The following is a 25,362-nucleotide window of genomic DNA, read 5'->3' on the forward strand; positions in this document are numbered from 1 at the left end:
TTATATATTTTTGTATAGTATTAATGTTGTTACATTTTATTGATTCCAAGGGGAAATTCATTTGTCAAAGACAGAGGCTACAAAAATGAAGAGAAGCTTGGCTAATACATATTCAGACGCATAAAAGAAGCAGTCACATAAACAAGCACAAGTAAATAGAAGTCGGTTTTTTTCGGCTTTTTTATTTGTTTAAAAAATAAACAATTTTCTACAATTATACAATCCACAATTATAAACTTGCTAAGTGTAGCCAAAAAGAAATGAAAAAGAACAAAATGCAATAAGGCCTGCAATTACAAAAAAACAAAACAAAAAAAACCCTCAACCCAGTGAGAGCAACTATTTAATCAAAAATATGAAACCACTCATTTTTACCACTATATATTGTCATCAGAGTATCCAACTATCCATTTTTTTCTCCACTTTTTGAAAACAGGGTCGTGGGATGCTTGAGCATATCCCAGTTTATAATGGAGGCCAGAGACTCTGTGGAGAGTTCACGAGTGCATCACAAAGCCAACAGACAACCATTAAAACTTGCATTCAAACCTACAGCCAATTAGGATCACCTAACATACACTTTGGATGGTGGGAGAAAACCGGAGCACCTGGTTAGAACCCACACAGGCAGAAAGATTCAAACATAGGACCTTCTTGCTGTGAAGCAACAGTGCTCTTCCAACTCTTAGTGCCATCCAAATAGTAGATTTGATCAGAAATATGAAAGCCATTATATTTTAAATCATATACCCCTCTGAATTCTTTATATGTTTATGTAGCTCATTGGAGAAATAGCAATTTATACTGCCTGTTTTGTCTTCCTTTGCTCAGGAATTTTCATTATTGTAAATTCTAAGCTGAGTGGGTCTGACCCAGTATCTGTATGTCCATCCTATGAAGATATGATGAGAATTAATATACATGACAACCTATGACAAATTCTGTTTTTTATTCGGGTGTGATTTAACTACATTCATGTTTTGCATAAAATATTTAACAACTTATGCATGACATTTGCCGACATAGAGGCTTAGTATAAAAAAAGGCAACAATTACACATTGTGTAAAAATAACAGTAACTCAAACATGTCTCCTGGTTAGCTCTGAAGTGTAATCTAACTGGCATGAGTTTGTTTTTCTTACAGAGTCTCTCAGAGCCATAAAAATTAAAGTGTTTTATGTAACACTGGGAGCTTATGGCACAGCAAAGTCTCTATATCTCAGCCAACTGCTGAGTTATCCAAATCTGCATTGTCCCCATCTTCTTCTGTCTTGTCGCGCAGGTTAACATTTTCTCCTTGACTGGATTCACAGGTTGTGTCCATCTGTTTCCCACCATCACAGCTTCCTGTAAGACAGACATATTTGGGTTTTTAGCATTTTATTTTCCAAAGTTGATTCTTTATCAAACTGCAGATAAAACTGCAGGTTGTGCTGATTAACTCCTAAAAGTATACAGAGTTGTATCAACAATGTTAGACGTGATCATCTATGTTGCACTGCACTGAATTTGGGCAATCAGGCTGACCTGTGCTTGCTTCACCCTCTTTCTTCTCTGTGAGAAAGATTCGTTGCATTTTCAGTTTCTTCGCTGTGTGGCATAAGTACTTCAGATCTAGACCACCAACTCCTTTTCCTGCAGACAAAAACAAACAAACAAATAAAATAAAAAAAACCCCAACTTAAGTACTTAAATAAAACCACTGAAAAAGTTGTAGTAAATTGGTACCTTTTCCTGGTGTCTCCTCAAACAGCACACAAGTTCCCAAAGCATCTTTAAAGAGGCAAAGATAACAAAGATTTAAAAAACAACAAAAAACTTCACAGACAATCAGCCAGCGGCACCCACATGCTCATCTATTAATGGCTTATATTTCCAGAACAAACAATCTGTAATAGTTAATCAGATATCAGACTAGAAATGACTCTTTGGAACTAAGAAAGGACATCAACATGAATAAGTATCCTCGCAGGATGCAAACACAGCAGGTACAAGCAGTTTGAATCTTTTTCATTTTGCAAGATTTCTCACCTTCATATTCTCCTGCAAACACATACGGTCCAACTTGCATCATGGGTCTGTCGCTGTCAATGTCCTTACACACAAAAGAGAAAAGTAGATTTATGAAGCTACACTGGAAGCAATTAGGTTTCTCTTTTCTCAGTACAACAGAATATGCTTCAAACTCACCAGTATCTTGCATGTGCCCCCACTCTTGGTCAGAAAGTCATTGTTGATTATACCAGAGAGCTCCACCACAACAATCTGCTCCTAAACAGAGCAAAATTATTGATGCTTTAGAAAACATAAAAGTGCATTAGAAAAACAGACTCCCCTGAGAGTTATTTTTCTTTACGTGTTCGTGTTAATTATTAAATACAAAAATACACAAAAGTCAAATTATCTGGTGTGATGATTGTCCCTTAAACCAGCACTTGGGAAATGTTACGCTATCACACGGCTCTGTATCCTCATGTGCAGTTGAGCTAATGCGGTAGCTTCAGGGGGCTACATCGAATGGGAACTACTAGTAAATTGGTGGCATTTCATACCTCCTCTTCCCATTCGTCTTCCATGCTGAAATTCCTGTAATGAAAAAAAATATTGTAGGTTATAATTTATGTTTAATTAAGAAAATATATCGAGCTAAACCGCTACTCACTGGCTTAGTAATGTTTTGACAATTTCCGCGAATGTACGGTGGCCGAGAAGAGCCTTTCCAGCGTGTTTTGCCGGGTAGCGCTCAGTTACAAGTCCGTCCATCGAGGGGCGGTGTTGCTCAGTTTTGCAGGTAAATTTCAGAGCGGAGCTATTTAATGAGAACTGGAAATTTAATGATCAGGACTTAAATCTGTCTGTTTGTCTGTGTCTTCTGCCAACAGCTGAGAACTCTGAATCTAAATATTGGCTACCTGTAGGCATACTCATGACCTCCATCTGCCATTAGTGTTATTAATGCCCTCCTGTTTTGAGGCCATGGTCGACATGGTGATGAGATGAGATCAGGTGAGATGAGATGGAATAAGATGATACATTTTATTGATCCCCAAGGGGAAATCCATCTGTCAAAGACAGGGGCATAAAAAAATGAAAAGAAACTCAGATCTCACACATATTCAAAAACATAAAAGAAACAGCCACACAAACAAACACAGTTAAATTAAGAATAAAAGTGGAGTGATATTAAGAACTAAATGAAATACTGGAGGTTTGTGACATCAACAAATGCTGCAACCCCTCAGGAAAAACATGAGCATCTCAGTGTTTTTAGGTTACTGTGCAGAAGTGAATGGAGGCATACTAATACAAACGCTTCAGAAGCAAACATCGAGCTGAAAGTGTGCTGTCCAAAATCATTTATATGATTAAAGTAAGAAATATAAAAATGCTCAGAAACTGCACCTAATAGCCATATTAATTTGCGGACTGTGCTCAGTTGGAAAAGGACAAATGCTCACCAGTGGAACCACGAAGCCTAAAAGCTGAAATGTTGTTGTTGTTTTTAACACATCTGCCATTCAGTTGACTCTGACTTCTTTTGTATATTTTTGTCCTTAGAATGCTCACCTGGATTTAATTTTGTTGTAACATAATCATAATGAATATTATATGTATTTGATAACTACAATACATTTGACGTGCCTGAAATATATAACAATATTTAATAGCCAAAAAGGGGGAAAAATGATACTCATTGATCTCTATGGGAAAATCTCTTTTTCCTGGCTACCCTCTGCTCTGGGGTCAGAGATCAGGGTCAGCTGAGGGTCAGCATTATCGATGCTGGTTGGGTTTCATCATTCCACTTAGGGTGTCTAAAGAGGACTTCTTTTTTCTCACAGAGTCCTCCATTTTAACTCCTTGTGCCTATATACTATCAAAACAGCTGCAGAAAATAGAAAAATGTGAAATAAATTTGTGCAAATCTACTCAATTAACTATAAGTGACAAATAGCTCCTTACACATTAGCAATATTAGGTCATTATTTGGGTAAATACATTTTTGAATTTTGTTTTTCACAAATCCTCTTCCACTGAAAGCCAGGTTAACATCAACTAAGAGAAGTGTAGTAATTGTTAACTTGTTTTAAGTCGGCACATCGGCTGGTGTTGGGGCATTAATAGTAGATTTAGGGAATCTTAGGAAGTCTGGGGATTAGATAGCCTACTATATTTAATCGCACAGAAACTTCACCCCTGCAAAATCCTTATTTTTAATTTTTGTTTGCATTTATCATCTATACTGATTTACTCTGGAAGAAAATGACTAAGTTTGTTCAGGTCTGTTATACAAAACTAACAATTCATTGTGAGGCCTATTTTATTACTGTAACATTTTGTAGCAGAAACCTAAATTTTTGTTTTTTGTAAGTTGCTGAGAAATACAATTTTTCTCAACAATATCCATCCAAGTTTCATGAATCTGATCAAGTCTCTTTTTAGTGAAGTTGTTCACGCACCAAGAGTGTTTTCCGTCTATAAATACCTGTGCAACTGGAAAGGAGACTGAAGCTGGCTGAACCTCACCCTTAGAGAGAAAAAAACAACAAGATTTTGAATCAAAATCAGGCAAAGCAAATTAAAGCGGGGTGGGGGTGCAAATCTCCCATGTACCTTCTCCCTCCCCGTTTCTGGCCTATCATCTATCTCTGGACCATGGTAGGGGTTGTCATGTCGACCAGCCTACTAGTTACTATGACAACGGCTCAAGGGGAAGCTCTTGCTAGGGAGGTTATTGCCTCCTTGGGGATGTAAGAAGGACAGGGGGAATGTGAGCGCAGACAAAGAGACACCCAAAAAGGCAGGAGTGAAAGGTGAGGTCAAGCCAGAGTGTGTTGACTGGAAGTGTGTCTGCATATGAGGCAGTTTACATTTATAATCCCACAGTACGGGACAGAGTGCGTGAAGGACTAAATCAGTGTTGTCCCACTGAGCCTTTGGATGTAGTACAAAGTTTCCTCTCTCTTGGAAGAGGCCCGAGCCTGTCCATACATGATGCATTACACTTCCTTCTCAGTGCCATACCCTGGGGCAGAAAGGGGCGGAGGTAAGTGAGGGAGTGACATTAAGGACCCTCCAAGGTGTCAGATGGGTCCCCAGCTTCCCCCCATATTTTGTCATATAAATGTCATAAAGACAAGTTTGGAGTTGTGGAGCTTTTGCTGTTCCTTCTGCCTGGGGGGTATCACAATGGTTAATTGCCCCATTAGTACTGACAGGGTAAATTGGTGGAAGGGCTAACTATATATTACAGTGAAAACAACAAACCCCTGGCATACACCTGAGGGCATGGGAAGCTTGGCACATTTAACATTACAGCCTGTGCATACTTGAGTGTTTAGGCAAAAGATGGGATGAGTGTGAATTTTGAATGTACAATCACACCAGCTTTAATACATTATTACAACTCTACACTTATATCTATGGAAATGAACTCAGTGGCAGTCACAGAGAGCGGCGCTGCTTTCGTCTGTGCTGGATCGACGTACGTTCAAACCGATGAGGAAAAATATTCTATTTTTTTCTATTTAAAAAAAACCTTTTAGATGAGGATCGCTGTTGAGGTGGATTGTGCCCAAAAGCATACAGACATGTTCTCCTCACACCGAGACAGACATCAAATGTGTTCGCCCGCCTTTCTGTTTTAATGAAAAACACTTGCAAATTCAATGCAAATGAAAATCTATATTGATAAGCAATACCAGTAATAACAAAGATCATTTGAAGGCCTTGGAGTCATTACACAAGTCTAAGGTTTGGGAAATTTGACTAAATTCAAATGGGCTATGTATCTGAAAATGTCAGGGAAACATATTTCCCTTGTATGTTTTGTTCTTACAGGTTACTCTGTTACATTTATAAGAAACAAACATCTGACAAACTAAAATCAGTAAAAACATGAACGTGTATGAGCAAACAGAAACATTTCCAAACAGCATATAGCCACATTGCAAAAGCTTCAATTAACATTTTATCTCTCTCTCTCTCTCTCTCTCTCTCGCGCTCTCTCTCTCTCTCTCTCTCACACACACACACACACACACACACACACACACACACACACACACACACACACACACACACACACACACACAATGTCTGGCCTAACGTTATGAAATGATAAAATAGTATACTGTCACGAACAAATTGCAGAAAATCCATGCTGGCACTAAAACAACTGATCCATCCACGATTTTGCTGGAGCTCATTCCAGCTGTGATAGGGTGAGAGGCGGACTTCACGTTGGACAGGTCGCCAGTCTATTCAGGGCCAACAGATAAAGACACAACAATTCACACCTGCGATCAATTTGGAATCACCAGTTAACCTAACACGCATGTTATTAACCATGGAGACACGAGGGGAACATGCAAACCACACATAAAAAGGCCCCAGCAGGTCGGTGGATTCAAACCCAGGACCTTCACGCTGTGAGGCCACGATGCACACCACACACAACAGATCTGTCACTGTTTTTTTTTTTATTATTTCTATTGTGTGTGTATATATATATATATATATATATATATACACACACACACTATCACGTCTTTTTTCAGGTTTTCGAGATTTTCATAAACAATTACTAGATGTACCAAACGAAGGCCATTTTTTTTAGCAATGTCTTAAGTGACCAATCGAGGACAACCAAGAGAATCACAAATAAAATGTCAGTGCACTTAAATCTAACACAGGTAGAAAAAATAATTATAAAAAATTTATATTCATGACTTTCCTATTCCGATATGACCTAATAGTGCGGTTGCTTCACGCAACAGTGAGCTGACAGAAACCTATATTCATTTAAGCTTCTGTGGAAATTCAATCAAATATGAGAATCTACAGACTGTTTTATATATGGACTTTTTTGCAGGAAGACTAACGTTTGTGGGGGAAAAAAATGTACAATTGTAAAATAAGGACGAGATCAGCTCTGACAAACAAAGCTCAGAAAAGAAATAAAAGGGAAGAAAATAGATGCTATGGATCTTAAATTTAAATGCGGTGTTCACCTTTTAAAATATGGACGATCGACAGATTGCACATCCAGCGTGAAATTCACAATAGTATTATCATAACAATAGATTTCGGTGGCGAGGATGGACGGCCGGACTGGAAACAAAACCCTGCTTGGCTAAAGGTCTTCTGTGATTCTGTGACAGCAATGGATACAATAATTTAGCTTTAGCCTAAATATATATATTTTTGACTTTTTCCAGAGAATTTTTCTTTCCAGTAACATCAAGCCAGTATGCCAAACTCGAGTCCACTGCTTCGACTAACCTGATCAATCCAAAAAAAAGAAAAGGATGAAATACCTTATTTCTCAGCCTATATCCAACCATATAATAGTTTTTTTTCTTTGTTGACCTAAGTATACATTTTAGATCTCCTCAAGGCCTTCAGTTTTTCACAGTTTTTAACTTTTACGAGCCAAATGATCGCAAACAGATTTAGTAAAATAGTGTAATTTAGGCGCATGGCATCATGCATACGTTTGGGCGTCTAACCTGTGCTTTATCAGGCACAAATGTCAACAAGATATCTCTAAAACAATCCTCGAGGGCCTTTTGGTGTGTTTGTACCAGTCTTCACAGTGAAGCACAGTGACAGCGTCGCGTTTTGCGGCAGGTTTTCCATTTTTGCACATTCGTAAAAAACGTCTGGATTAAATGTTTTTTGTTGATGTGGATTTTAGTTCGCCGTTTTTATACTTTACAGCATTCCGATGTGTGTTTTGGTAGAATTACATATTTAAAAAAAAATTCTGCAAAACTGTTTCCTTTCTAGATATTTTAAATGGGTGGATTTGTTTCTTAGAATCCATCTAAATGGATACGCCTATTGGAATTTCCAGCAGCGACACACTAGTATAGAATAAAATGTAATGTTTCGGCTGTAATCTCATACTTTTAAAAAAATATTTTCCTCTCCTCGTCTTCTCCTTGCGTCCCCGGCAGCCTCTCCCCCCTCCCTCCGTCCTTCCTCCCTCTCGCTTCTCTCTCGCGGAATCCTATTGATCCAAACGGGCTAATTAGCGGTGTCTGCGCAATTACGCACATGCGCACTGGGCGTAATCTCAGCCATTTTTTGAAGGAAACTAATTAGCAGGAATAAAGAGCCAAGTGTTTTTCCTCCCACAGTGATCAGAACTCATTCTACCTCTGGAGCTCGCACAAACCCCTCCGTCCCCCCATCTTCTGTTTACTACAGCCTATATGTAGCTTTAATTACACTGTTGTTTGGTAACAACTTGGACCCCGCTGCTCTCTCTCCCTCTCCCCATTTTTTTCTCTTCCTGGCTCCGTAAAAACGCAGAGGATCATTCATAAGGAATGAGTGGACTCTCTGCGCGATTGTTTTCTGGACTACTACACATTCAGCGTGCGGAGCTTTGTACCAGAGTCGCTGCAGAAATGTAAGTGTGTCATTTGTTTACGATGTTAAAGGGAGCTGGAGGGACGCGACTCGGCGGTGGGGAGGAGGGGATGTTTGGTCAGTGTAGCCTCTAATTCTCACAAATCGAGCTTTTGTGCGTTAGGTCACCTGTTACTGGTTACTGATCACTCTCGGCTTTTGATGAATCGGGCTAGGATACACTGTAAACAAAGGCTGAAGTAGTGTGGGAGCTGATGGTTGGTCAGTGGCTTGACAACACAGAGACGGGGAGTGAACTATTCAAGCCACTGCCCCTCCGGTATTCTCCCAACAGCCCGGCTACTGTGGTCTCAGATTAATGCTAAAATACCAGTGCTTTTACCTTGAGACTGCGAGGAGGTCGTTGGCTTATGGTCCACCGAGTCTTCACGTATAAAAATCAGTATTTGTCCATATCCAACTGTGTTTATCCAGGTCCCACACGGGCAGACAAAAGGCATTTTCCTAAAGTATTGCTTCACAACTCTTCTCTCTGCCTGTTTCTCTCTCCTTCTCACACCCCTGCTCTCTCTTCTCCCTTGTAACACACACAAGCACACACTCGTGCACACACCCACACCCACACACCAGTCTAGGGAATCCGGGAATACACTTTTTGTTGTATATTTGCACATGATTTTTATGTTGCAACTTCTGTTGCGCCACTGGTATCTCAATATTAAAAAACAACTACAGCAATAGGCCTGTGCATGTTGGATTTCAGGTGTTACATGTGTGCTTAATTGACATCACCACAATTAGCAGCACAAAAAGAGGTACAGGCATATTAACAGACAGAGATGCACACACATGTGCACAGACAGACAGACAGACAGACAGACACACACACACACACACACACACACACTGTTAAATGATGGCTTCCCGCACTTGATCGATGAAGAGCCAGGAATGCTTGTATAAATAGTTACATTGCCGATAGACCCAGGTTATTGATTGCAGTGTAAATGAAAATCTTTATCAGATTAGAGACTGTTCTCAGCTGCTGGCAGGCCTGCTTGGTCCCTCAGCATTCTCTGGCAGGACAGTGGACAGCAGCAGTGGGCAAGGGTCTGTGGCCTGTGACATAAACACAGTACATTAAAGCACTATCAGGGTGCCGATATGAGCCATATATCTTAAAGCTGCAGAGAGGGGGAGGGGGTGGCTACAGGAATGAGAGAGAGAAAAGGGGTGTTTAAGGAGGAGGAAGAGGGGGTTGGTTGGTTGAAGGAGAAGGTGAAAGGGTAGATTAAGGTCTCTCCTTGATTAAAAAAGGTCAGTAATGAGATTGTGGGACACACGCAGGCTAACAGAGATGTATCTGTCTTAGATGGCATTCATCTGTCATTCAGAAACTGACGAGGGGAGAAAACCTATCCATTTTTAAGGAAGTATCTATAGTGATACGTTTTTATATAAAGTGAATTAGATTCATTGTGAAATTTTATTGCTCTTTTTTATTTTATTAATTTATCTTAAAGTATGATAGAACGTTATAGGCCAGTACTAGCTTTATTTCAAAGTAATAATTACAAAAGTAAAGTCTTAAATATGTAGATTTAATAAGCTGTAATAAACTGTTTGAAGTATTCATTTTTCAGACATGCCTCTGCTGTGGATTACAAATGAATAATAAAGCTTCAGTTTAATAAAAGCAGGGATTTATTATTTATTACCCTCTAGTATTTATGTGCCTGGGTATTTCTGTAGCAACAGAGCTTACAGGGGATGGAAGCAATATAACAGACCCAGACTGTGAATAAGTCAAAATAAAATCCACGGCAATGCAACACCACAAGTAAAAACTGCTTCGAAAGTGACCACAGATTAGAATTTTTTTTCTTCACAAATTAGAATTAATACGCATCTAAAATCAGAAAAAAGAAAGAGATTCAAGTACATATTTAGCTGTGTTCACTTCTTGTTTTTGTGCTTAATGTGCAAAGTGTGTTCTCAGTGTAAAATTCGCTTGTGTGCTAGACGATGATCCCGTATCCTCATATTATTTGCGTCCTAGTGTGTGCAGCAGAAGATACAGAGACTGATACACAGGCTTTTAAATGTGTTCTTTTATCTGCTTTTATCTAAGTGTGGCAATTTAGACGAAGCCCTTTAGCTCAGAAGCATTCAGTTCTTTATTTAATCCTATCCCCTGAGGAATATTATAGACCTCCTGCGTAGCCTTTACCCGCATTCCTCTACCTAGTTTAGCGCTTGTGCTATTGATTTTCCCATTAAGGGCTAACGCTAACCCCTGGGTAACCAGCCTCTGGATTGCGCACTGTGAAGGCTCTATCGAACAGATGCTATCCAGGGACCCTAATCAATGCGTCCACTGTTATGCAATAATATTTACATGACATATGTTGTTCATTTTCTCCTCTCTTTTTTTATTTCACTCTTCTGTCTCTGCCTGTCCCGCTCTCTTCTTCTCTTCATCTGTAACTGAAACACACAGGTGGGGTAATGATGTGTGGCAGCTGTAGCCTCTGGTATGGACAGCGGTGAGGGAGGAGGAGGGGATGGAGGGGGAGGAGAGGAGAGAGATGCTGACCTCAGTCCCCAGGCTTTATCTCTTCCTCTCCTGACCCTGGCAGTCATTCCTGAGCAGGGGTCATCCTCTCATACCTCAGCCATGGCCCCTACCAAAGAGCCCCTGACCCTGCCTCAGCAGGAGGAGGAGGGCACAGAGCGGTCCCAGGCTAGAGAAGAGACCCAGGGAGGAGAGCAGAAAGAAGGAGGGCGACATTCATGGGAAAATGGAGTGCGTCAAAGGCAGGGGATGAAGGAAGACTTCGGGGAGGGATATTTGTCAGGGCAAAACAAGGAAGAAGGGGAGGTGCTTGTAGGTATAGGAGAGGCATCAGTTACAGGGGGCCTCCCAGCAGCCCTCAACAGAAGAGGCAGAAAGGAGGAGAAGGAAGAAGAGGAGGCCATCTCAAACCAAAGCCAAACCAAATCCAAATGTTCTTTATTACCTCAACAGAGCCAGCACAGCTCTTCTTCCAGCACTGCAAAGGCCAGTGGCACACTCGACAGCAAAATAGCCGCCTCTCCAAAGCCCTCTCCCACTCCTTCCCCCTCTCCAAAGCCCTCCCCCTTTTTTCCCATTTCTCCAAAGCACTTCAGTTGTCCGTCCTCCTCTTCTGCCGTGCTGAGCGAGACAGAGGTAAAAGACATTAAGGGAAATCAGGGCTGGATTTCTGGGTTTCCTCAGAGCTTTAGATCCCAGCAGTCTTCTCTGGCTTTTCCACTGGCAGGTACAGAGCCTGCCAGTACACCTGCTGAGGATGATGGTCTGGCAGGGGTTCCTCATTCTTCCATTTCCAATGGAGATGGTGCCAAAGCTCCAGAACCAAATGACAGCCAGCTAGACACCGAGGTGGATGATGAGAGAGACAAAGAAAGAGAACAGAAAGAAGCTGTCCTTAAAAACCACAACCAAGACCTCTCTCCTACTTCACTGACTGGTCACATGACTATAATGCACTCACGTAATTCCTGCAAAACCCTGAAATGCCCCAAATGTAACTGGCACTACAAGTCTCAGCATACGCTGCAAGTCCACATGAAGGAAAAACATCCAGAGACAGGAGGCCAGTGTGTGTGTGGCACATCTGAGGGAAAGTGTGTGTGTGGTGGTTCAACACGAGGTGTGTGTGTATACTGCAGGTCGGGGAAACCCCATCCGCGTTTAGCCCGGGGTGAAACCTACGCCTGCGGCTACAAACCCTACCGCTGTGAGGTGTGTGACTATGCTACCTCATCGAAAGGCAACCTCAGCATACACATGCAGTCAGACAAACACCTTAATAATGTTCAAAATGGGGGAAACTTGAACGGCCACATGCACACTTCTCATATTACTAACAGCAGCAGCTCCTCCAATGGTCACGAAGTGGATGAGCAGCCATACAGCAAGCTGACACTCTCTATCCCCACACCTACTACCCAGCCTGCCAAGCTCACTCCACCTGCACACTCCCACTCTCATGGTAAGCGGTGGCGATGCGACGTGTGCGACTATGAGACCAGCATTGCCCGCAACCTGCGCATACACACCACCAGCGAGAAACACACACATAACATGCTACGGCTCCAGAGAGGTTACTATCTGTCTCACTGCAGGAGCCTTGCCCCACAGCTTAAACACCTGCAAAACACAGGTGAGTGATGTGTCACAACTGTCACTGTTATCCAGCATTGAAGTTTCAAAATGTGTAAATTGTAATTTGTGCTTTCTCTCTGCCGCAGGTGCCGAGCTTTCACTGAACATGCGGCTGACCAGTCAACAAGTCGCAGAACAGCCAGTTACCCTTGGGTCTACACTGACTCCATCTCCCTCCCCTTCCCCGTCTCCCCCTCCAGCTCCATCTCTGTCCCCCACTGGACCCCTTTCCCAGGGTGTCTTCCAATGCCTTGTCTGCTCCTGCTTTTCGTCCGACAGCTTAGAGTCTGTGGAGCAGCACCTGAATGCTCCCCGTTCCTTGCCCCAGTCTGAGTGGTGCTCCCTAGTTGCCGGTGGTTGCCACTGCAGGCTGTGTGGTTACACCACCCCGCTGAGGGCTAACTTCTCCTTACACTGTCAGACCGACAGACACCGCACCCGTTACCAGCTTGCTGCTCACCTCCAGGAGGGGGGAGACAGGGGTCAGGAGGGGGCTGCCCTCATTGCTAAGGGCAACCCCATCCAGCTGAGGTGCAACCTGTGTGACTACGTGACCAGCAGCTTGGAGAAGCTCAGAGGGCATTCCCTCAGTTCACACCACGAGGCGAGCGTCCGGGTTTACAGAGTAAGTACACAAAACCACACCTTGTCATACTCCAGAACAAAAACCCTTGCGTCTTAGGAATGGCAAGCTACACTTTAAGTATAAAGTGTAATGTTATTAAAAAAGATTGAGGAACCTTTGCGAGCTCATAATATTGTTTTGCTTTGTCTCCTTTTCACTATGTTATTAGTTCCTGCAGCAGTATGATGGTGAAGTCGATGGAGGTTCGTGGCTGTTCCATTGTCTTCTATGCAACCACTCCTCCTCTTCTAAACTCCAAGTACTGAAACACAGTCAAACCCCAACCCATCAACAGCGGGAAGGGCTACTACAGCTGCAGCCAATGGGTGGAGAGGAGCTGGCAGCCATTTTTACCATTAGGAAGAGCCCTGATGGTGTCACGGGTGAGAATATGAACTGTGTGTGGGTGTATTCTAATTCATGTTTCATGTGGTTGCTGACAACGGAGAGCGGACTCGGGATTAAGATGAAAAGAGCGAGAAAATGAGTAATGGCTTTTGCTGAGATATTGATCAAGCAAAGTGATTAGTCGATACACATCCTTGTTATATCCCCAATCACCCCTGACAACAGCTAACTAGCACCTGCTAATCAATGGACCAATACAAATCCCCAGGACGAGAACTGTGGGAGGCAGAGGCTAGCTCCTACTCTGCAGCCACATGCAAGATAAAACAGTAATATGCTGTCTGGAGTGCGCACCTAAAATGACTAGTCCAACACTTTATTTGTAAATTTAATCTATCCGATGATTTGCCTCTGTGTAGATTAAGACTTATTGAGATGAACCGATGTGTTGTAAGTCCATATTACCCTTACTCCACCTCTGAGGAGAATCTAATGTAGAATCAATACTTGATCAATAGTGTATGGAGGCAAGCAAGAAGAATGAAGTGTGCCCCACTGAAATTGCTCTTTTTGAATGATGTTACCTAGCGAATAATATAAACTACAATTAGCTTGATAGTTTGCAGGAACATAAAGTATGAAACACTGTGTTTGTAGGACATAATTACTTGTCTTGTTGTCTCCCAGGAGAGCTCAGTGAAGATATGGAAACTTCCAGCGAGTCCTGCTCTGGTCCTTTGGACACAACCAAAGACACATGTAACTTGGGGGCAAAGAAGATTTCTGCAGAGACAGGTATTGCTGCTTACATCAGTTCTACAGCATACTAATTGTTAAACATGATGCTAGTATGACAATGTATTTTGTTGTAATTATATTCATATTCATTTTTACTTTTAGAAAAAAATAGAGTGGAGGAAGGAGAAAAGAAGGAGTCAGTGCCCTCAGTCAAGCGTCCGTCATCTGGATGCACGGAAATGGAAAACACCATCTTAACCAAACGCCCTAGAACACACCAGCAAAATGAGAACCAGCAGGTGACACACTTTTAAATTATTCAAATATGAATAAGTGAATACAGAATGTACCGCTGGACATAACAAATTAAAAGCCCGCGCATTTCCTTGCGTGATCTGTGCCACCTTCAGATTCACACTTCTCTCCCTTCTATATTTTTCTCCCTTCCCTTTCCTCTCTTTCAGACTGTCCAGTGCCCTTTGTGCCAGGTTAAACTCCCATACACCCAACTTCGACAGCACCTCACACATGTGCACAGTGTGGCGCAGGACTGTGTAGACAAGCTCATCAGCACAGTAAGTGCATGCAACTGTGTATTTGCTGTATTTGCGTTTGTCGGGAAGCAAAAGAAAATGTGAGGGCAAGCGATGGGGGATGGGGCAGAGTGAAATGTAGGGAGACAATTCCATTAAGAAGGCACCAGAGAGAAAGGCAACGCTTTTTTTTTAATGCATGTTTAAGTAGCTCCCCGCTATCATCTTTGATGCAGCCGTGCATTCTGTGTGTATGTGTATGCGCGTCTCTTAGAGTGGAAGAGAGAGGGTTTGACTGAGTGAGTGAGGGAAAAGCCAGTCTTTCTATAATGCATGTTTAAGTAGCCCTCTATTACCAGAAGTGCAGTCAAGCTAAAAAGGGGCCCCCCTGCTTTTTACTGTGTCTCTCCAACTAACAATGACCGGTCATCTATCCACATCACCATCCGCCATCTCCTTGGCCTGTATGCTAAGTGGCCTTTGTCTCTTGCTCTCTTCCCTCCACTTCACTGACTGCTTTTCACCCTTTTTCCCCTCTGCTGCCCTCCCTCCCTCCCCCCTCCAGCTACTCCTATCATTCCTATTCTGCAATTTCTGGCGTTGCCCCTCCCTTTCTGTCTCTCCCAAGCTCTCTCTCAATTTCTTATGCGTTACCCCTCCCTCACTCACTGTCTTTCTCCAAAGCAGTTTTTTTTTTTTGTTCATTGCCCCATACTTCCTCCCTCCCTCTCCCTGCTCGCTCTTTTTCAAATCCTACACCCCTTAGTCTCCCCCTAGTCCTCCCTCCTTCCTTCCCCCCCTACCCCTCCCTCACTCTCTCTGATAGTAATTGAGGTTCATTAATTCAGACTGAGGTGATGATGGCCATTATGTACCTTGCTTTCCAATTACGCTCTCTAGATTAAGCCTGACCTTCAGTTTTCTCTGCAGTGTGTGTGTGTGCGCGCGCGTGCATGTGTGTGTGTGTGCAGTTGTTCTTCCCTTTTGCTCTTATGAAGCTGTTATGCAGAGAAAACTCTTGTCATGTAAATCTCATCTTTAGCTGTCTGTCCTTTCCTTTGGGTGGCTAGCTGTTCGGGTAGATATAGTATTTGCTCTTATTGCTTGAAGCTGTGGGGACGGAGGTTTTCTATATGAAGAATGATTTTAAATAAATTCATTATTCAGCTCAGTAAAGTTTTATTAAACCCTTGGGGCATGTTGGAGGGCGTCACATGAACTGAAGGGCAGACCCACATATCTCAACCATGTATACTTATTAAGAAATTGATGTGCCTTGCTGCTTAGACTGCTGTGCAGGCAGGTGCAAGATGTAACGATACACTTTAATGTTTTATGATATCAGTAAGGGGAGTGCAGGCACTCTGTGTTTATACATCTTGAGATTTGCTTGCTATTATCCTCTACAATTAAGCATGTTTTATTCATAATGTAGGATTAGGAAAACACTGGGAATACCCCAGCTTTCTTTTATTCCGAATTGGTGAAACAAACCTTAGTGAGAAAATTTAACAAAGGAAAAAAAAAAAAAGACCAAAACTGACAGCCCGTTACATTTTCTTTCTTCCAGGTCGCAACACCCATGGAACAACTGCAGCCTCAGCTGGAGACAGAACTACAGGCAGATTCTCTCACAGATGATATTCAGAAAAATAAAACCACCAAGAATAGCAATGCAAATAGCTCCCATGCTGCAGATTCCTGCGCTTCAACCAATTCTCAGAAAAACAAAGGTTGGTGTAAAGTGCCAAACTGATACCAGTTTACTAATTAAAGAAGCAACAATAGCACACCATGCTACTTTTATTTGCCCTGCTCACAGCCATTATATCTGTACATTTTATAGGCATTTCAGTGGAGAGCACTGAGGGAGACGTAGCCGCACCCAAAGATGTCACAGCTCTTCTCACCCCACCCCTAGAAGACAACACCACTCACCCTTCCAATGGCAGATTGGCTCCCCAATCCCCGACTCAGATCCCCCCATCCTCGCCTCCCACCTCACCACCCGGTGACCCCCCTCCCCTTTCTGATCGTCATGGTTACCGGTTCCGTTGCAGCAGGTGCAGCTTGGCGTTCCCCACTCAGGAGAAGCTCCAGCTGCATTGGCAGTACCATGCCATGAGGGCGGCGACAGAGTGCCCCCTCTGTTCTAGACAATGCCGCAGTCAGGAGGCCTTGCAGAGACACATGCAGAACACGCACTCACAGCTGGACAGCACACAGGGACAGAATACGCTATGGCCACCTCATACTGTGCAATACATGGAGAATAACAAGAATTCAGCTCAACAAGATTTTAGTTTATCACCCCAAGTGGGTCAAGAAGCAGGAGAGGGAGAGGATGAAGACATAGATGAAGGAGCAATAAGCATGGAGGGAAAAGATGAACAAAAAGATGTTAAAAATAAGGAGAAAGGCATGGTTTCTGAAGTGGATGGAGGTGAGGAGGATTTAACTGAGCCAGAGAAAGGGCCACATGAGGAGATCTTATCAGAACTTGGTTCCAGCTCTCTTGTCAAAAAGAGCTCTAACCCCACAATGGACCGTTATCTGGATCCATCCAGGCCCTATAAGTGCACCACATGTTCTGAATCTTTTACTCAGAAAACGATCCTTCTGGTCCATTATAACTCCGTGTCCCATCTCCACCGGGCCAGACGAGCCCTGCAGGAAACTGGCACTAGTGTTGCTGCTCCAGAGGCTCCCCGCGGCCCAGATCCTAGACCATACCGCTGCCGATTGTGTGGAGTGGGCTATAGCCAGAGTTCCACACTGGATATACACCTTCGATCAGTCCTTCATCAGACTAGAGCGCGTGCCGCTCAGAATCCCACATCACAGACGCCTGCATCTACTGTAGCTGTTCCACAGTCTGTCCCCACTACAGCTACTCAGGCCGCTACCACTAGAGAAGAAACACTGAAGAGTTTGCCTTTCACCAAGAGGCCAGATGGCATGAGCTCGTCAAATTCTTCATTAGCTGGTTCTGGCTTAGTAGCTGACGCCCAGCCGATCCTGTCCAACCCAACAGAGAGCCCGCAGGCTAAAAAGCGAGTGTCAGATCTTCTAGCTTCAAGAAACCAGCTAATGCTAATACAACAGCAGCAGATAGCCCAGGCACAGGTCCAAGCTCAGTTACAGCAGCACACAGCTTTGCTCCAGTCTCAAGTTATGCAGCACCTTCCCTTAGGGCCAGAGAATCTCCTTAAACAACACTTCTCCCTGACCCCAGACAATTTGCTTTCTCTTCAGCAGCAACTTCTTCTGCCCTTTTACATGTCTGGAGAAATGAAGCTCAACCCAGAGTTCATTGTTAGTAGCCCAGAATGTAGCCACTTGATATCTGCCAGCTCTATCCTGAAAGAGCAGGTTAAGACAGAGGCTAAAAGGGAGACTCAAACAGATGAGAAACAAACCCAGAAACAAAGTTCAAGTTCAGTTAATACCCAACCAAAGGATCTTTCACAGTGTGAAGCAAAGGTTGATGCAGTCTGCAGTGACCCCCCTACTAACCAGACAGAAAAAGAAAACAGCAATTCTAGTTTTGAGGAAGAAAAACGAGAAATGCATGCTCCTGTTGTTAAAAATGAGAGTCGGGAGGAGGAAGCCGTTTCCTCCTCATTTCATCTACTTGGATTGCAGTGTCCTCCTCCCAGAGTGCCCTATGCTGCTGTGAATGGGGAGCCTCTCAGAGCCCTTCTGCAGAGTTATGGCTATGAGTTAGCACTGCAGTATATACAGAGTAGACACAAGCACCAGCAGCAGACAGCCACTCAAAAAATACCAGATAAGCAAGAGTTTTCTGATATAAACAAGATCGAAGTATGCTCAGAAGAGGAAAGAGATCTATTTTGTAAACTACAGGCTGGAAAGATTGAGCGCTGTGATAAAGGAGTGGAAGGCAATGGAAACATAGAAAGGTTGACAGAAGAGAAAAGTGAGGACAGAGGCAAAGAATCGACTAATAAAGAGAAGAAATGCTGTGAAAGAGGGAAGAAGTGTAGAGACTGTGGCAAGTTCTTTTCAGATGCATTGATTTTAAAAAGCCACCAGGAGTATATTCACAGAATGCTGTTCCCCACTGCTGTCCTGGAGAGGTTTTCCAGAGAATACAGGCTTCAGTATGACCAGATGTACCCACTTACACAACCTAAATCTGAAGAGGATTCAGTTCCACCTCCAGCTCCAGCTCCTGCTTCAGGTGCATGCTCAGAATCAGAACAAGCACCAGAACCAATGAAGGCTCAAGTTAAAACCCTTGAATCTTCACCAGGTTCAGAACCCATGAATAAAGCAGATTCTACAGCTTCAGACCTAACAGTAACTGCCCCTTCAGCTTCTCCTGCTTCTCCTGGTCAACCTCTAGATTTTTCACAGCACGAGACACCCATCCAGATCTCAACCACACCTGCTGCCCCTATTTCCCAGAACACTCCCCCTTTACCTCTTCCCTTACCCAAAATACCTATGCTCCCTCTTTCCTTGCCTCAACTTTCTATACCACCACTACCCCTACCAAAGCTTCCTCTACCACCAATTCCTTTTCCCATGGAGCTACCGCTCCTCCCTCCTGTTGTGATGCAGTCTGTGGCTCTTCAGCCCCAGCCTTGGTTAGACTCGAGTGTAAACCCTGAGCTGGCAAAACTCTACCAGTCTCAGCTTAACCCTGCACTGCTGGGGCAACAACCACAGCTTAGCCCAGCTTTGTTAGCTCAGCAGTCACAGCTGAGCCCAGCTTTGTTAGGTCAGCCTCCACAGCTCAATCCTGCATTGCTTGGCCAACCATCCCAACCCAGCCCTATCCAAGCAGGACAGCAAAGTCAAGTCAGCCCAACAATACCTGAACAGCAGCAGGGGAAGAGAACCCGAACACGCATCTCTGAAGAACAACTAGCTGTTCTAAAGAAACACTTCAATATTAACAGTCTCCCTAATGATGAAGAGATCAACAAGATGTCTGCTTCGTCCGGTCTGCCTCACAAAGTCATCAAACACTGGTTCCGCAACACCTTATTTAAAGAGCGCCAGCGAGACAAGGATTCTCCTTATAATTTTAATAATCCCCCAACCACAGCCCTGGAGGACTCCAGAGAGGATATAGCACAAAACCAGTCTTTGGCGCTTTCCCCATGTTCACTGTCCCCTGGGTTCCCACACAACGCTTCCCCACAGCCTCAGACAACAGACCTGCATAGAGGAGAACACCATAGGGGCCGACGCTCTTCACGAACCCGCTTTACGGAGCAGCAGCTGGAAACCCTGCAGGGGGTGTTTGAGGCCACTCCCTACCCCAGAGAGGAAGAATATGACAGGTTGTCTGCTCTGTTATCTCTCCCTAACAGGGTCATTGTTGTGTGGTTCCAAAATGCCAGGCAGAGAGCCCGCAAAAATCAAGACCGAGGCACTGATGATGGATTAGAGGTGAAGCTTGACAACATACACAAGCAGCGAAATGGCTGCTATCAGAATGATGATAATAATCAGGATAATAGCTGTGAGGATGAAGGACAAGGTGACTCTCAGAATGAAAACTCCATGGATCTGACGTATGAGTATTACACCCAACCTGACTCACCTGCCCTTGATTCTTCTACTCACTGCACAGAAAGTGAGCATCCTGTAGCCAAAGGTGAACCGACACCTGCTCAAAAGAAGCAAGAAGATAAAATAAGTTCACCTCGAACTAACATAAATGCAGCTCCTGATAATACTGAAAAAAGAATTTCAGATGCAGAAATCCAGCTTAAAGAAACTATTCCAGCCATGAAAACAGGGTTTTCTCTACAACCTGAGACCAAATTGCCAACAGAAGGTACTCTAGAAAGATCCCAGCCTCTTGCTACTTCCTCTTTACAGAAAACAGTACACACTACATCTCATCCAGACCAAGTGAATACACACAACCCTCCTTCAGATCAAGCTGTTGAAAAGGCTCCTGAGACATCACCCAGCCTCCCTTCTGCTCTAGAGTCTGAAACAAGTCACAATGATACTGCAGCTTGCCCATCCACTGAAACCCATCAGCAAACCCAGCTCCAAACCCAGGCTCAATTCCAGTGCAATCTTTGTCCAGCATCCTTGCCATCATTCCAGCTGTGGCAGGAACATCAGACCAGACACCTCCTAGCAGCTCAATCCCAGGTGCAACTCCTCCACTCCAGCTTCACAGACCGAACCATGCCTTATATGATGCTTCACCCCAACCATCCCTTAATGGCGAGCCAAATGCTTTCCCAGATACACTCAAATCCCACACTTCCCATGATTTCGCACTTAAACAACATACAAATGAAGAACACACTCTCTGATCACTCTAGTAACACACTTACAAATCCCCTGACAACCATAAAGCAGGGTACAGCGCATATATCAGAGACCGGTTTTGAGGGCCAAAGGGGCAGCAGAGAGGTCGAGGAGGAGCACAGAAGAGATAAACGTCAGAGAACCACCATCACTCCAGAACAACTTGAAGTGTTGTATCAGCGCTACAGCTTGGATTCTAACCCCACCAGAGGAGTCCTCGAAAGCATTGCACGCGATGTTGGTCTCACGAGACGAGTGGTTCAGGTACTGAATAGATGAGAAGACAGTGATGATAATTTTGTGGTGTTGGTTCAGCTGAATTTTAAAGCACATGTCTTCCTTCCTTTCACAGGTTTGGTTTCAGAATACCAGAGCGAGAGAGAGAAAAGGGCAGTTCCGGTCAATGGGGCCAGGATCCAGTTTCAGCTTGGGTTTGAATCACTTGCGATGCCCATTCTGCAGGGCTCTCTTCAAGGTGAAAAGTGCTCTAGATGCACACATGAGGTCACGCCACTGGGCAGAGGCTGAAAGAGCAGGCTTCAACTTAACAATGAGCAATGGATCCAGTGGGCAGTCTGGGATGGCTATGTCTGTCATGGACAGACCAGGTCCATCGATATCCTCCAGCCCAATCCCAAACCACGGCCATGTCATCAGCAACCGAGAGTCAAGTATGAAGTTACCCCTAACTACTTTGCCTTCAACCACTCATCTAAACAACCCCGAGGAGGATGATGACTATGAGGAAGATGATGAGGAATACCCGTGTGAGGAGGGTTCCAGTATGGCTGACCAAGGGTCTCTTAGTCCTGAAGGATCTGTGGGTCCAAGCTCAGACTGGGGTGAGACACAAACTTTGCAGCAGCAGCACCATCAACAACAGCAGCGCCAAAGGACACAGATGAGCCACTTCCAGTTACTCCAGCTGAAAGACTTTTACAGAAGCCATCGCACACCCAACCGACAAGAGTGTGAGACACTGGGCCAGGAACTGGGTCTGCCTCACCGTGTGGTGCAGGTAATTGTTTTTAAGTATTTAAGATTAAAAAAAAAGAAAAAAAAAGAGGAAAAATCTTTAAAATGATATTTGATGATTGTTGACATTTGTTTTGTTTAAATATTCTTTGAAGGTTTGGTTCCAAAATGCCAGAGCTAAGGAGAAGAGGGCCAGGAGCCTGAGCTCTGACTCTGCTGAGAGGGAGAATGCTGAGCTCTCGGCGGGAACAGGGGAGAGAGACAGAGCTTAGAGAGGCGGACTGCTTCCTTCAACTACGTTCGCACCAAAACCCCTCCTGCAGTTGCCATCTTACTCCAAACAAACACCATGTCCAGTTGCTGCCATCCCTCTAACACGAACGCCCCAAAGAAGCCGAGTTGCAGTGGCCCAAAGACAAACTCTCTCAGCCAAAAGTAGGAGAGAGCACAAACCACGTCCTGTCAACCACAGCTTTCCAGTCTTCATTTTTTCCTTCAACTCTTGCCCAAGTCTGTTCTTTCTAAAAAGAGCTTCTCTCCTTATTCAGTCAGACACCTTACTACAACCAAACTCCACCTTGATAAAAACCAACCAGATGCCACAGAGGCCAAAGAGCATTCTCAAAGTATGTGACCTCACTGCCCAGCTAGACCTGCAGTCTACCTCTCAGTCTGCACGACAGACTCACAGTGGGCCCTCCACCAGACCAGTGCTAGATGACTAGCTGTGTAGCATGTAGTGCCAGTCTGTACGAGGCTGGAACAAAAAAATGTCAAAGAGATTTTAGTGTAAATAGAGAGCTCCAAAAAATAAACTTGAAGAAAAAACGGTTAGAAGTGGAAGAAGAAAAAGAAGAGGAAAAAAAAACCTGAATTGTATCCTTGAAATACACAGGGATATTAGCATAGAGCTTTTGTAAAGACTGACTCAGATTCCAAAGCTCATAACCAAAATTTTACATGTCTGTGGATTTCGTTTGAACACGTTTGTTTTCAATAACAAACTGCAGAGCTGACGTCTGTACGGTGAAGGGGTGAGATCTGCAGCTGGCATAGGTAAGCCGAGTACCAATAGACTGACCCGGTGCTAGAATGCAGCTTCACCCTCCAAAAGCCAATGATGAGTCTTCTGTTGTACATGTACTCCTTCTATGTTCCTTTAGTGGATAACAGCCCAAATAGCACAGAAAGTAAAGGCCAGTTTGTCCCAAAAGGGACAAACTATTTTTTTATAGCACTCAACCATTAAACTGTATATGAAAACTTTAACCAAACTCGAATTTACGTTGTGTGTGTTTAGTCATAGTTTCTTAATATAAATCTTATGGATTGAGATAAACTGTCTTGCTTCGATATAATAGTGTCATGATTATGAAAAGATTATGACAGCTTTGATATGTTCAGGCGAGGTGACTTACTGCCTTTCCGTTCTATTTGAATATACCAATGGCTTACCAATGTTATGTGATTAATGTAAAGCTTTCTATGCTCAGGTCAACAGCTCAACATGGCTCTGCTTCAAATGTGATCTTAATACTGGACTTTTCTGTTTTTAAAACAGAAGAGACACGGTTTAACCATGGACTAAGTATTAAAGGATATCTTTAAAAAAAAAAAGAAGAAAAAAAACATCTCTGTATTTCAAAGATCTGAGCTTTTCACCTCTGAGTAATAGATTGTTACAAAAAAAAGAACCTTATTGAAACTAAAGTGTTTAATAGCGTGAGGGGTAAATGTACAGTATTTAGCTTTTGTATGGTTGACTCGAGACTTCATTGGATGTTTGAGACATAGCTCTCTTTTCCACTTACAGAAAGAGAGCTACTGCGCAAAGCTGAGAAAAAACTTCGGATGTTATTGATGTTATTTTTGTACACTTAATTTATTTTCCCTCCTTTTCTCCCTCCCCACCTACCCACTTTCCGCTTTTTCTCACTACCTTTCTTCCTCTGTTCATTTGCAACCAGTCCTTATTCTATCTGTAATAATGATAATATAACAATAATAGCTAAACAATAATTAATGCTTTAAGACAAAAATCCAAAGACGTGATAATACTTTAACCATATGACCTACAAAAAAATAAGCGCTACTGTTTACTTGACGATGTATTGCTGTTTTTAAAGAAGGAAGGAGTCCCTGTATCTAAGCTACTGTTTTCTGCCTCTCATAAGCACACTGGAGACTGTAACCAAAACCCCAAACTAGAGCCATGGCAGTCTGTAATATAGCGGTTGAAGAGTTTTACTTCTCTTGAGAAATGTTGCAGTTTATTTTTCTTTTATACCATAGTGTTGAACTTCAGCCCTTAAGGATGTCCAGTTTGCTGCTAATGTACTGTAGTTTCTAACGATACTGTAGAAAGATGCATGCTCTGATCGCTTTACCACTAGGCTTTAATGACTACAAACTGTAATGATACCTGTGATGCTGTTGATAAACTGCTCCTCTTTTATTCTGTTCAGAAACAAATGGATATGTGGGGCTCAATTCCATCAAGTTTTTTTTTTTTTACAGTATCATAATAATTACCCTTTCTCAGAAAACAGAAATGGCTTTCGTAATATCAGAATTTTTTTTTTCTTTTCTATTTTTTTTGTTAAAGCTTCCAGTCTGAGAGAAACCCTCCGGGGGCATTTACTTCTCAATGCTTAAGGAGATACTGCAGTTCTTTGAAGGAGTTCAGCCCCAAACCCTCTACTGGTTGATGTCTTTCTGTGTTGCAATGTCTCTTGTCCGTTTGTCCAGCTTAAACAGCTTTGCTAAACTCAGACTGACATCACAGCCGACTTTCCAAAGGATGTGGACTGACTAACTCTGTCATGTTTCGTTCTTAACTAACCAATGTTTACGACAATACCAATGAGCTTTCTTCTGTACAGAAATGTGCATTCCAAATACCACAAAGGCAGTTTTTTTTAAAAATATACTGATTATTTTCAGATTTAATTTCTCTCGTATTCTCTTGATCTTAGTGACTGTAAGATGTACATATTGGAGTACTCTATGGTGAAGAGACTCTGTTATCCTTACTGTAGGTAAAACAGTTCTTTTCATTTTTTTTCCTGGATATGTTGTTGCCATAGTGATGACCAAAAAGATACCTGTGATGTGCACCTGTCCTTATGTCCTGCTCCAGTGGTTTAGTGTGTCTCTATACTCTCCCTACCCCAGTTGTGCTGGTGTGTGTTTCTCTTCCTTTCCCTCCCCGTACTCCACTGAGCTAAATAAAGTCTGCTTTGGTGCA

General features: G+C 43.1%; 2 protein-coding genes across 5 annotated transcripts; one reads left to right on the forward strand and one right to left on the reverse strand.

Moving 5' to 3' along the window:
- Nucleotides 1-8,944, reverse strand: gtf3c6 (general transcription factor IIIC, polypeptide 6, alpha). 4 transcript variants are annotated; one of them, XM_080872458.1, is made up of 9 exons: nt 8,763-8,944; nt 4,488-4,529; nt 2,664-3,063; nt 2,554-2,587; nt 2,192-2,272; nt 2,033-2,096; nt 1,730-1,774; nt 1,529-1,636; nt 1-1,348 (listed from the first exon to the last, which is right to left on the reverse strand). In XM_080872458.1, exons 3-9 carry the CDS (start codon nt 2,762-2,764, stop codon nt 1,221-1,223), a joined length of 561 nt encoding a protein of 186 aa, XP_080728584.1. In that variant the 5' UTR covers nt 2,765-3,063; nt 4,488-4,529; nt 8,763-8,944; the 3' UTR covers nt 1-1,220. The 4 variants fall into 4 exon arrangements, with proteins under 4 accessions (XP_080728584.1, XP_080728586.1, XP_080728583.1 ...); XM_080872460.1 differs by lacking the exon at nt 2,664-3,063 and having other exon boundaries at nt 8,763-8,942; XM_080872457.1 differs by lacking the exons at nt 4,488-4,529; nt 8,763-8,944 and having other exon boundaries at nt 2,664-2,810; nt 2,914-2,960.
- On the forward strand, nt 6,558-25,362 carry LOC308390438 (zinc finger homeobox protein 3-like). Its single transcript, XM_080872445.1, has 11 exons — nt 6,558-8,420; nt 10,881-12,588; nt 12,677-13,215; nt 13,385-13,598; nt 14,251-14,358; nt 14,464-14,600; nt 14,766-14,876; nt 16,405-16,567; nt 16,681-21,404; nt 21,493-22,158; nt 22,271-25,362. The coding sequence occupies exons 2-11, from the start codon at nt 10,917-10,919 to the stop codon at nt 22,385-22,387; spliced, it is 8,451 nt and encodes a 2,816-aa protein (XP_080728571.1). The 5' UTR covers nt 6,558-8,420; nt 10,881-10,916; the 3' UTR covers nt 22,388-25,362.

Source organism: Rhamphochromis sp. 'chilingali', assembly GCF_963969265.1.
Source record: "Rhamphochromis sp. 'chilingali' genome assembly, chromosome: 2".
NCBI classification, from domain to species: domain Eukaryota; kingdom Metazoa; phylum Chordata; class Actinopteri; order Cichliformes; family Cichlidae; genus Rhamphochromis; species Rhamphochromis sp. 'chilingali'.

Bases quoted from the DNA above. Each gene is read 5' to 3' on its own strand.
- gtf3c6 (XM_080872457.1), bottom strand. From the start codon at position 2,945: ATGGCAGATGGAGGTCATGAGTATGCCTACAG. The intron at 2,097-2,191 runs GTGAGTTTGAAG...TTTGTGTGTAAG, and splicing joins GGGGCACATGCAAGATACTG to GACATTGACAGCGACAGACC. The intron at 1,637-1,729 runs GTACCAATTTAC...TTTTGTCTGCAG, and splicing joins TGAGGAGACACCAGGAAAAG to GAAAAGGAGTTGGTGGTCTA.
- LOC308390438 (XM_080872445.1), top strand. From the start codon at position 10,917: ATGGACAGCGGTGAGGGAGGAGGAGGGGATGGAGGGGGAGGAGAGGAG. The intron at 14,359-14,463 runs GTATTGCTGCTT...TTTTACTTTTAG, and splicing joins GAAGATTTCTGCAGAGACAG to AAAAAAATAGAGTGGAGGAA. The intron at 14,601-14,765 runs GTGACACACTTT...CCTCTCTTTCAG, and splicing joins AGCAAAATGAGAACCAGCAG to ACTGTCCAGTGCCCTTTGTG.